The sequence below is a fragment of the Rhinichthys klamathensis genome, unplaced genomic scaffold (assembly GCF_029890125.1).
Source record: "Rhinichthys klamathensis goyatoka isolate OS25496 unplaced genomic scaffold, OSU_Roscu_1.1 h1tg000336l_1, whole genome shotgun sequence".
Taxonomy (NCBI): domain Eukaryota; kingdom Metazoa; phylum Chordata; class Actinopteri; order Cypriniformes; family Leuciscidae; genus Rhinichthys; species Rhinichthys klamathensis.
The window spans coordinates 1,134,568-1,147,500 of NW_026606850.1; the positions used below are offsets into that span (position 1 = coordinate 1,134,568).

The 12,933-nt window shown below is 36.2% G+C and overlaps 1 protein-coding gene across 3 annotated transcripts in view; it reads left to right on the top strand.

Annotated features, from left to right (window-relative positions):
• Positions 1-12,933, top strand: part of pkn1b (protein kinase N1b) — a 43,399-nt gene that overhangs the window by 4,601 nt on the left and 25,865 nt on the right. For 2 of the 3 annotated variants that reach the window (XM_056272384.1, XM_056272385.1), the window contains exon 1: positions 9,386-9,676. The exons of the other annotated variant lie outside the window; for it this stretch is intronic. In XM_056272384.1, coding sequence (XP_056128359.1) covers positions 9,602-9,676 — 75 coding nt within the window. In that variant the 5' untranslated portion in view covers positions 9,386-9,601. Of the gene's footprint in view, positions 1-9,385; positions 9,677-12,933 lie in introns of those variants that run through there. 3 annotated transcript variants of the gene reach the window in all.

The following is a 12,933-nucleotide window of genomic DNA, read 5'->3' on the forward strand; positions in this document are numbered from 1 at the left end:
CAGTCGAGTTCACATTTCAACAGTCAGCCTGGTAGCTGAAGTAGTCCTTAAACCACATTTAGCATAATTGTTTATTTGATCTGACTACAGCACTTTAAAGCTAAATGTAAAAGCTTTTTATTTAAGTTTTATTTTAAACTTGAATTAAATGTATTTCAAAGCTGGCCAAAGCTTGGCACTTTGCACTTTTTAGTTGCAAAAGTTTTTATTTTTGTATGAAGACATAAAGTAATATCAAACTACATTTAATTTGTTGTGTGTTTTTTTTTCTTTTAAATTGTGTCTACTGCAATCAATCACATAGGAAAAAGTAAACTACATTTATATACTGCGAATCGTTTTTTGAATCGAGAATCGTTTTTGAATCGAAAATCGATTTTGAATCGAATCTTGAGACAAAAAATCGGTATCGAATCGTGACATTTTCTGAATCGTGCACCCCTATTAAATATACAAATAATGCATTATCTTATTAAATATGCACTAATTTGCTTATATTTCCTAAACAATAATCTCTAGACATTGGATAAAGTCTGGTTCAAAAACTTGACACATTAGAGTTCAATATTTTTCTGTGGCGAAAACCCGCATTTTGGATATCTCTGTTTATCACTCCATACTGTCATTACACAGAAAACACCATGTTTCTAGGAAGAAAATGTGAATGATATATGAAGAAACCCCTCAGTAAATACCTTTATGTAAGTGTTTCTGAAGTGAAGAACAAACTCAAGATGTTTAAAGATGTGTATCGTAATCGAAATCTACAGACGCAAATACATAAAGTGCAATATAATAAACACGTATATGTGTATTTTGGATGTTTTCTTTCCACTAGTCTGAAAGAACACATGTTATGGAAGGAAAATAGACCAAAATCTCAATGATTTTGCTTCTAGTGTCTTGCCTTAATAGTTTAGGGGGGGGGGGAAGGTAAATTCTGTCATTATTTGTTCCAAACCTGTGAGAAAAAAGTTGGCTGGCATGTGTGGAGCACATACAATGACAAAAGAATAACCTGAAAAGTATTATAACAGTAGTCAAAAAGACTCGTGTTTGCAAGACTGTTGTCAGGTTTGATGCAAGTATGAATATGAAGAAAATATTTGATTGTGAGAAGGTTTGGTGACACATAAATGAGAGTAAATGACAGAACTGTAATTATGGGGTGAACTATGCATCAATAGTGACTATAAATCAGCCAGAAAGTAAAAGCAAATATTCATGATGAACTGGGTCAGAGATGATGTAAATGTAATCAGCTTTTCTTTTAATAGAGTGAATTATTATCCCTTCCTGTTCAGCAGAAAATCCTCACAAAGTCCAGAAACATTCAGACAGTTTTTCAGCGAGTGATCAGTCATTAGGGGTGGATGTGAAACTATGATAATCTTTATAATAGGCACCGTACACACAGGAAGTGATGTCAGTATAGGCACTGAATACACAGGAAGTGATGTCAGGTGCTGCACCCCCTCAGTTTGTTTGATGGCTTCAGGATGAACTTGCTATGTTTCCATACACATTCTTGGTTAAACTTTATTTTAAAGTGACACAGCTACATTGTACTTGTTCAAATAATTGCTGAGTAATTTCAATTAACTTCATGTACTTACAAGAAAGTTATGGCTAGGGTTTGGTTTAGGTTTAGTTACTAGTAATTATGCATCATTTACTGTTATTACTATAGTAACGTGTAACTTACATCACCTTAAAGTGATACCACATTAGTTTGTGCAAATTTTAGGAAATCGCATAAAAAATGTTGGATGGAAAGGCCAAGATGTGCATTCAATTGAGGTGGATAATATTTATATTCATTAAGACAACTTGTGCATAAAATATGATGCGAACTGCAACTTTTTATTACTGATTCTTTACACGTTTCCCTGGAACTTGAAGTGAAGATTTTTTCCAATAAAATAAATAAAAGTTTTGCAATATAGCTACTCTCTGCCCTGCTGTTTATCCACAGATGCAAAAAAACTTTATAAAAAGAGCTCAACATAAAATAAGGCTCACTCTATGGCTGTTGCTTTGCTTTGTTTGCGTTTAATGTTTAAAGCACATGACGCCCTCAAGAATAATATCAGGAAAGAATTCGGCAAACGGGACGGAGAGAGCCAATATAAATCAGCAATTAATCTGCAGATATTTCTATGTTTAATATATATATTTGAGGTGTTGTGTTTCTGTGTATACGCCCTGTTTAAATTATTTTATTTATACATGATCTTCCTTTTTTCCACATTGCTGTCCTTGATTTTTCTTTTAACTCATATTCACTCTTGCACATTATAGTAATGGTATAAGTTTTGCTCGCTTACATTGATTTTGACCAATTATTTTTAAACCACTGTTGCACTGACTTATTTGAGTAATGCAATATTTTTTTTGAGGTACTCCTTTTTCTTATTATTTTATTTTAAATGGTTTGACATGCTATACTTCATCTAACATTATTCTAAACTTTTCTGTTTTGGCAAATGATGTGAGTACTGGAAGAACCTTTTTGAGGAACATTAGATTAAGGGTGCTTTCACACCTGGATCGATTGGAGACGTTGTTCTGAAACAAAGGGGCGTTTCCCTTTTGGCCCGGTTCGTTTGGTCATATGTGAACACAACAATCGCACTCTGAATCGGAACAAAACAATCGAGCCGAGACCGCCTAGGAGAGGTGGTCTCGGCTCGATTCCATACGAACCCTGGAGCGGTTCGTTTGTAGTGAGAACACAACCGACCCACGAACCGGAACAAATCAATGTCGGAGTTTTTTCGCCTTTGCGCGGCACTGCTCGACGGACCGTTCATAACCCCTCTCTTTCATTTTATAGCTGATCTGTTGTGTCCAACATCCGGGAGATGTGTTCTTCCGACCAAATATCTATGAGGCATTTCACCTCTTCGTAGCACCAAGTCAACCCGCGATTCATTTTGTGTTAGGCTACTGTTGTCATGGCCATGTCCCACAATGGAATGCGCGACCTGAACGCATGAGGTAGTGACGTAATGGCGCATGGAAAGCCCTGGAAGGGTGCGCGATTTGGACCGCTTTACAACAGTGTGGTGTGAACAGAGTGACGTATTAAATTGATTCGAAACAAAGTATTCTGTTTCGGAACAAAACAAATGGATCCAGGTGTGAAAGCACCCTAAATTTTAGATTTTAGATTAAAACATTAGATTAAATTTAACAGTGTGATGTGCTTTTAATATTGTTTTAAACTACCTTTTTCTTTATAACTCTTGTATAATGCATACACCTGCAGGTTATATAACCTTGTTAGCTGAGCGAGTCACTAATAACTAATCTTGTATAATGCATACACACACTCAAAAAAATGAACTAGGAAGGTTGTGCACTTTACATAACATATATTTAGTTTACTTATAATAATTGTGTTTTTTGACTTGAAATGTTTTTTTCTAGTAAGGTCCACGTAATTATGTCTCAACTTAACAGTACAAAATCCTAATGCGTTGCCTAAACACAAACTATTTATGTTAAGTGAAAAATTCTTACATCCAGAGGGTGGCAGTATAGTGCGAGCCAACTGCCATTTTGCCCGAACTTAATTTGATTGTGTTCAATCTGCTTAAATATATGTAACATTTAAGTTAACTTAATCCACTTGTGTTGGATTACATGATTGATTTGTGTTGCATTAACTAAAACTGGGCGGTGCTTGTTAGTGCCCAGCATGCTTTGCATATGGTTGAATTAAGAGAGAATAAATGTTAAAATTAAGTGTTATTTTATGTTTTTTTGAGAAAATGACAAAAGGGGAAGACTTGATAGTGTGTAATTGTGTTTAATGTTCAATTACATTTGAATTATTAGCACCATTTAAATTACAGTGGGTTACCATTGTGGAGAAGAGTGGAGCATTTTGTTTGGGTGTGGACTGATTTAATTATTTCAACAATTTGGTTGACTGAGCATGTTAATCTTAGCATTCAAGATGCTAATATGTGCTACTGCTAGCAAATAGCTAGTTATAGTCTAACAATTTAATAACGTGTTACTAAAATAAATGAAAAATTAATGAATGAATGAATATAAAAAATACCCGAATCATGTCAGGAAGCCTTTAAAAAATCACTTTGAGACTACTTTAATAGGGTTGCTTAAAATGACCTAATTCCATGATGTTGAAGTTACATGAACAAATTATGTTGAAGTTAAATAAACAAATTATGTTGAAGTTACATAACAAATTATGTTTGTTTAACATAACCTAGTTATATGGAACCTGTTGACGAAATAAAATTAATTAAAGCCAACATATCATTTTTTTGAGTGCATGCAGGACTATTTAAGTCTATGTATATTTGAAAAATGCAAGATGGGTGAAGATTATTCATTCTGAAGAGACTCTCACATGTCTGAATAATACATCTGTGTGTGGCGGAGTTTCATCTGAGATGTGATTTCACAGACAGTCGTGACAGTGTCTGATTGCTTCCTGGACGCTGATGGTCCGTGTCAGACGAGATGAGAGAGTTCAGGACTCAGATCTTATAACTCTAGAGCTGATTGCAGATGTGTGGATGCTCAAACGTGAAATCTAAATTTACTGCATTAAAATTGTAGTAAGTAAAGTCCTGTCATCCTTTTTGTTTTTTGCAGTTTTGTTCTGAAGTGTCACATTAAGCATGGAACTAAAATCAGTTCGAGTTTCATGTCGACATTAAAATACTTAAAGTCCCCCTGTAGTCAATCATTTTATCCCTTAAAACTCATCTTTGATCACCAAAATGACATATTTAAACTTGAATGTAACTTGAATGTAACTCGACACTCTTGCCTCATTTAGTATACGCGGTTCTATGAATATGCAAATGAGCCCCGCCTCCACTCACTCACACAGCTCAGAGATCCACTGGTTGACGATCACACGTTGATCTGATTGGTTACAAGGTCGTTTGTGACATCAGAAACACCAGCGATTTCAAACCGTGTTTTTGAGACTGTCTTTGTTTCACTGCAGTTTTAAGCAGAAACTAATTTGCACATGGTTTGTCTTAAAGCGTATTAAAAACACCACATAGACATATAAACAACATTAAAAGCTTGATTTTCACCACAGGGGGACTTTATATGGTTTGAAGCTTCATGGTGAGCTTAGACAAACACACACTGCGTTTCTAAGCTCTTGTATGAACTCTTGTCTCCTGGATTCTGTGTAAATTGAGCTGAAAGACTGATAAAGATTGGCAAACACACAACGACTGGTGTAAGAAGTGCTTCAGAAGTGCATTAATCAGAGTCGAGGGTGATTTGGTTTGTTTTCTGAGATCCGTTCACAAGATTTTTGTCTTTCTCAGGATGAATTCTTCTGCTAATTAAATTTGTATTAGTGCTCGTTTTTTCTACCAAAGCACTTAGAGAAATTGATCAGTCCACTCAACACTCATTAATGACTTCCTGTCTCTCTCTCTGTCTCTCTCTCTCACTGTCTCTCTCTCTCTCTCTCTCTGTGTGTGTGTGTCTCACGTCCATAAGCGTCTGTGTGTGTCTTTCATTGATCGGTTGTGGAGATGTTTGAAGCGCTCAGGTGTAGTTTTCACTCGGCGTCAGTGAAATACGATCTCCTTACACAAAACAATACATGATATAATAACAGTAAAATGAACACCGATATTTTATGTATGTGTGTCTCTTCTGCTCATCAAAGGCTGCATTTATTTGATCAAAAATACTGTAAAAACAGTAATATTATGGAATATTTGTACACTTTAAAAATCTGTTCAGTAATATTGTGAACCAGATGAGACCAAAACCTGTCAAAATCTCCAAAAAGGGACGTCCACAGTAGACCTTGACCTTGTGGGGACATTTTTTGGGCCCATGAGCAAAGCCCCCATGAGTTTTGTGTGATGGATAGGTTTAGTTAGAGGATAGAATATACCGTTTGTACAATATAAAATGGTAACCAGTATGTGTGTATTCTCAAACTCAATCTGCTGAACTAAAGACCCACTTTAGTTCTTCTGCAAGTTTTTATGCAAAAAAAAAAAAAAAGGTCTCACAGACATGATTGAACTCTTGCTAACATACAGTAAGGCCATTACAGCAAAGATAAGCCAAAGCACACGCTCAGTGTTTCCAGTGCTCTAGTTTACATTCACACACACACACACACACACACAGGCTGATGTAACTGAGGATAATCATCATGTTTATCAGGCCGCCTCTCCAAATCATTTATAATCCGATTTCAATCTCCATTAAAATCTGATGGTCATTTATTTATATATTTCTGTGAGATCCTGCTGTGTGTGAAGATGACCCTCATATAGAATCATTTTTTAGCCGCAGTAACAGTTCTGTCTTAGACCCCATAATGTTCAGGTGGATGGGTGATAAGAATAGGGATGCACCGATATGAAAATTTTGTCCGATACCGATAATTCCTTATGTCTGAAAGTCGATAACCGATATATTAACCGATAAATTTAAATCCAAATTTGTATATAATTTTTGAGAGCCTGATTACAAAAACAAGTCTCACTAATAACATCCATGTCACAAGCACACAATTATAATGTTCTTCTCATTATTATTTTATGTTGCCGATATGAAATACTTGCGCAGCACATGTTGCACTGAACTGTATTTTCCTTTTTTTTTTAAGTGATTCCAATCATATTTCAAGCAATTCAAAACCATCGTGTTGGACAGTGCGCATCTGAAGAGTCTCAGTTGAAGGAAATAATACATTATTTATCCGCTTTAATATATACCGGTCAAATTTTCTTATCGGGCCGATAACGATAACATAAAAAATTAACATATATCTGCCGATACCGATATGGTGGCCCATATATGGTGCATCCCTAGGTAAGACTAAAAAGATTGATGAAGAGAATTTGAGGGTACAAGATTTTGAAATCAATTCGATATTTTATCGGAAGTAAAATAAATACTAATGCTAATACTAAATACTAATAATAAATAAAATAGAAGTAAAGTAAAAACTTCAGGAGTGTTAAAGAACAGGAGTAATGTGCTCTATGGGAGGGGATCTGGAAATAATTTGTGCAGCTGAATTCTGGACCAGCTGCAGTTTATGTTTAGAAGAAAGACCAAAGATAAGAGAAATGCTATAATCTATATATGCGACGTAACTAGGGCATTTACAAGGATAGCAGTGCTGTGCTGTTCGTTGGCAGAGAAGGACGAAGATATGTCCGTAAACATGTTTATGTGTTTTTATGTTTCGTAAATTAAAATTTTCAGTATGAATAATATTATAAACGTGAGCTTCAAAAGATAGGGTGCTATCAAGGACGACACTGCGTGGATGGAAATACTATGGACTGGCCAATAGTCACAGATAAGCTATCAGTTATTGCCAGAGTAGATTTTGTACCAACCAGGAGAATCTCAGTTTAAGATGAAAACCAGTTTTTAATTTAAGATAAACAGCTGAACAGAGAAAGTGGAGGGAAAACAGAAGTAGGCATGGAAGACAGGTAAAGCTGGGCCGTTGTATGCATAGCAGTGGAAATGAATACCATACTTCCTAAAAATATGTCCATGGGGGCAGTAAATAGATCATAAACAAAAGACACTGAGCCTTGGGGAACACCAGTGGTAACTTGCAATGACTCAAAGTTTTTGTGTTGCAAGAACTGAGCATGACCAGAAAAATATAATCTAAACCAAGACAGACAGGTGCCCATAACTGCAAGGGAGGCCAGCTTGTCTAGGAGGATGATATTAATACTTAATAGAACATGATTTTAAATACATATTTAGAATTATAATAGAGGTTTTAAAGAATATTTTTCCCCAAAAAATCAGTTGCTGATTTAAAAAAAAAAAAAAAAATCAGTTGCTAGGGTGTTCTAGGCGGTTGCTATGGCATTGCTAGGGTTTTCTGTGTGGTTGCTTGGGCGTTGTTATGTAGTTCCTATGGAATGTTCAGAAAATTGCTACAGTGTTGCTATGCAGTTGTAATCGTCCTCTGAGTATTGCAATGCAGTTGCTATGGTGTTCTTGGTGGTTGCTATAGGATTACTATGTGGTTGCAAGGCAGTTGTTAGGTGTTACAGATGTTTGTTATGGCATTGAGTAGTCGTGGCTAAGTAGTTGTGGTTGCTTGGAAAATGCTAGCTGTTACAGTTGTTAGTGGATTGCTAGGTAGTTGCTAGGGTGTTCAGGATGGTTGCTAAAGCATTGCTGTATGGTTTCTAGGGTGTTCTTGGTGGTAGCTAGCCAGTTGGGTGTTACAGATGGTAGGCATTGCTGTTAGGTTGCTAGATAGTTGATATGTGTTATAGATGGTTGGTAGGGCATTGCTAGGTAGTTGCTAAAATGCTCAGGGTGATTTCTAAGGAATTGCTATATAGTTGCTAGGCAGTTGATAAGGTATTCTTGTGGTTGCTGCTAGGTGTTAAAGATTATTGCTATGGCTTTGCTAGGGTATCCCAAGTCTTTGACTCAGATATTGAAGCTCAATTTTGAGGAAGCTGTGTTAATAATTTTCTGTTGTTAACCTAATTTTTTACAGTTGCAGAAACAATTAAAAATAAAGTGTGTTAAACTGTTTAGTGTTTTTTTTAAAGACCGTGTACCTCAGTGGCTTTGCTTCACTCCATCTGTGATTCAGCGATCTGAAGTTGTCATTCAGGTTTGTGTGAAATGATGTCTGTAAACATAGTGGTCGGATGGCTGAGCGTTACACTGTCAGCCTGAGTTGTGGGCGGGGCTGAACGGTGGGTGGGGCATAACGGGTGGGGTGATATGTGGGCGGGGCTTAACGATGGGTCATAGTTATGGGCGGAGTTAACGGTGGGCGGGCATCAGGGCAGAGTTATCGGCGGAGTTGAATTGTGGGCGGGGCATCTGGGTAGTGTGTGTGGGGCGTCAAGGGCAGGTTTTATAAACCCTGTAAAGCATCACAGGACGGTTTCCACTGTCATTTAGGAATGCAGTTGCACTCTTTAACCTGGTTAATTTGGACCTGAGATGAAAGAGGCGTGACGTTACAGTGCTGATCATAAATTAGACCATGTTTAGATTCAGCACATACTCTTTCTTTAGACTAGCTTGATACAGTATTAACTCAACTTCTCTGCTTTGCATCACGAGATCTTGTGGCCCGCACCATCTGAGGACAGCAGAGTCCTGTGCCTTTATATGGACAAACACATACTTTAAGAACATTATTCCTTATGTTATTTATTCTAGAAACTGTATTGTAGTGGTTGTTAAGCCTTACAGTCCATTGAAGTCAATGTTGCACTTGTGCTAGTGTGTGTGTGTTTTCTTTTTTGGGACAGTTTCGTTTCCTCTTTGTCTGTCACAAGTGTTCACGAATGCCATCCTGTGTATTAAAACACACACACACACACATATAATGGTGCCTCACTGAAAAGCTCGTCTCTGAACCGGAAGTTGGTTGAGAGATTTCAAAAGCGATCCATCCACGTGCCAATGTATAAGTGTGTGTGTGTGTAAACGGCAAACATCTCTCATGTGTCGCGTCGAGATGAACAGGAAGCTGTTGCTGTCGTTCTCTCTGAGCGGAAGCTGTTGGTGTTTATGGTGTCGGAGGCTCTGGTAGCAGACCCTACAGGAGTGTGTGGCGATGGATAGTGAAGGAGATGTGGGAGATTGTGCTCTGGAGGACATTCCCTCCAGCCCGGTGGAGACCGAACATGTGGTAGGACCTCAAAACCTGCTCTCTGTCACTGTTGTTCAGTCTGTTACAGGGCCCAGAACTCCCCTTCACGTCCGCCCAAACCCGTAGCTGACTTTCTCTTGTTAAAGTGAAACAGAAGAGACGATATTTTGAGGAACGCTGGGGTTATTTTAGTATCGTTTAATCTACTATTGTAATATTTATTCACATTTTTTATGTTTTTATTTAATGTAAAGTGCTGCCCTAAAATCTTAATTTGCTCTTAATAAAACACAAACTAATAAAAGGGAGAAAAGCACAACAAAATTGATAAAAACAAACAAAGTAAAATGTAAATGGTTCCATGCTTAACTATTTTAGTTAACATGAACTTTCTAAAGCATTTATTAATCTTAGTTTGTTGATTTCAACATTTACTAACACATTATTAAAATCAAATGTATTTGTTAATATTATTTAATGAACTAGCAATGAACAGTTGTGTTTTTATTTACTAAAGTTCAGAAAGATTAATAATTACTTTAACAAATGTATCACTCACGGTTAGTAAATGCATTAACCAATATCAACTAATGGATCCTTATTGTAAATTGTTACCAATTTTATTCATTATTTTACCATTTTATTTAAATTGTAGCATTGGCAGCCGAAATAAAATATTCTTAAGATCGTTTTTATTTTATTTCGTTTCAATGAACGTATGTGTTTTTCAGTCTCTTTAACGGTTACCACACTGGTCCAAACATGTTTGGACCCCATTGACTTAACATTGAAAAAGAAATTCATCAAAATACCTTCTTTTATGTATTTTAAGTCTGAAACGACATGAGGGTGAGTAAATGATTGAATATTTTTGTCTAAACGAACCCTGAACTAAACCCTCGCGAGCTAAAGATCATGATGATGATGGTTTATAGCTGTGTTTCTGATGTTTGTAGTGAAACTAATGCAGCTCAGAGCTTTAGTGATATTCACAAGACATCTTACTTCCGTGATGTGACGTGTGTTTCTGACTCAAACTGGATATGCAGAGAGAGAAAATGAGGACGGTGCCTGTTTTTATCCAAGATAAATTGATTGGATGCCGAAAGAGTCTCTAAGAGGGATCAATTGAGTCAGTTGAAAAGGAGGAAGAGAAAGTTGAAATTATAATCGTTTTTTTTTCTTTAGAAAATTGGCCACTGATGAATCATTCAGAGACCAGGAATGTGTATTTAAAAACATATGATTCATATATAATTCATTTGGAGAGAAATCAAGGCCCAAATGAGTCGCTAGTTGTCATCAAAGTATAAACAGAAAAAAAAGGTGTCGAATTTAGTTTGAAACTCACGAAATTGCTTGTAAATGTCACTAATATTTACTAAGAGTCAGCAATTGACACATCGAAACATGACATTTTTGAAGTAGAACGTACTCCATTACCTTTGTTTCATTTCGAAAAATCATTTCACACTGAAATCTGACTTTTTATTTCAGAAAGCTGACTGAAATCTTGGCAAGTTTGAGACATTTGGTGTGAAACTCTAGAAGAGAAGCTCTTTTATAAAAGGAGAAACATCTGAGAAGCGTTTTCAGGGAAACGGTTGAGATTTGGAAGAGATTTCATTGCGATTCCTCTTTCCTATGGGTTGTTGTGATGTTTTGTGTGTGTGTCGCTCTTACTGAAGTGACTTTTCCTGTGTGTTTTGTAAGTGAGCTGCTCACAGCAGAACTTCCTTATTGAGTCACAGTGTTCATGTGTGTGTGTGTGTTCGCTCTGAAACACACTGTAGATGAATGTCTCTGCGGTGTCTCGAGTTTGGTACCTGCTCTATTTACACTGTCAGACGTGTGTTTAGTCTTTGAATGGCTGTGTGAAGTGTGATATTTCAGTCTGATTGCAGTTCAGCTCGGTCTGTGTCAGTTTATGACAACAAAAAGAAAACGTAAAAGAGAAGTTCTGTAAGTTTACAGATTATTTCCCTGACGATAAAGCTTCTCTTGATGCCGTTGACTTCCTCTGCACGAGCCCTGAACTGCAGAGCTGCCCTTTGCTTCTGCTGACTCATTTCAGATCATTAACAAACTCAACTAAAGTGCTGGAATAGATTGAATTAGAGGCGTAACACTTGTTGCACTTAATTGACTGCTTAATTTGGGACATTTAATTTAATATTCAACAATATTATTGATCTGCCTGCATTGACACCTTTATATGAGAACTGAACTGAGCTGGGCGATGACATCACGGTTTTCTCCAGAGCGGCTATATATATAAATTAACTAAATTAATATATTTTTTACAACAAAAATGAGACATCACTGAACTTACTCAAGCTGGACTGTGACGCTATTTTCTTCTGGAAACAAACTTTGTTGCATTATTTTCCTGTTATCTCTGTAAAGCTGCTTTGAAACAATCTGTATTGTAAAAAGCGCTATATAAATAAAGATGACTTGACTGACAGTAATATAATTAGTAATAATTAATAAATAAATAGTAATAAATAATAAATAAATAGTAATCATTTCTTCTACTTGTTCTTGATGTTATACTAGAAATTGATTATTTTGTGATGCTCACATTTATTTTTCACAAGCATTAGTGACGCACTGATGTAAAAATTTTGGCCGATACCAACAACCGATAATTCTGTTTAAAAGCCAATAACCGATATTTTGGCTGATAAATCTAATTCTGAATTTTAATATAATTTTTGAGAGCCTGATTACAAAAACAAGTCTCACTATTAAAATCCACGTCCCAAACACACAATTATAATGTTCTTCTCATTATTATGTTATGTTGCCGATATGACAGACTTGCTCATGTTGTATTTTACTATATTTTTCTTTTATAAGTGATTCCAATCATATTTCAAGCAATGCAAAACCCTCATGTTGAACAGTGCGCATCTGAAGAGTCTCAGCTGAAGGAAATAATACATTATTTATCAGCTTTAATAAATTGGACAAATGTTCTTATCGGGCCGATAACGTTAACATTAAAAATGATCATATATCGACTGATACCGATATGGTGGCCCATATATCGTGCATCCCTAACAAAACATGCTTTGAAGCTATTTGTATTGTATTAAGTTCTATATAAATAAATACAAAATAGACTTCATACATGCACTTAAAACCGCAGATACATATGCTTGATCTAATGAACAAAGTTCACAGGTTTAATCAGAACTCAAACACACCGAGACGTCTGTGTGTTTGGTGTAAGAGCAGGTGGTGTGTTTCTGAGTTATTAATGGTAAATGCCGTCACTGACCCTGGATCTG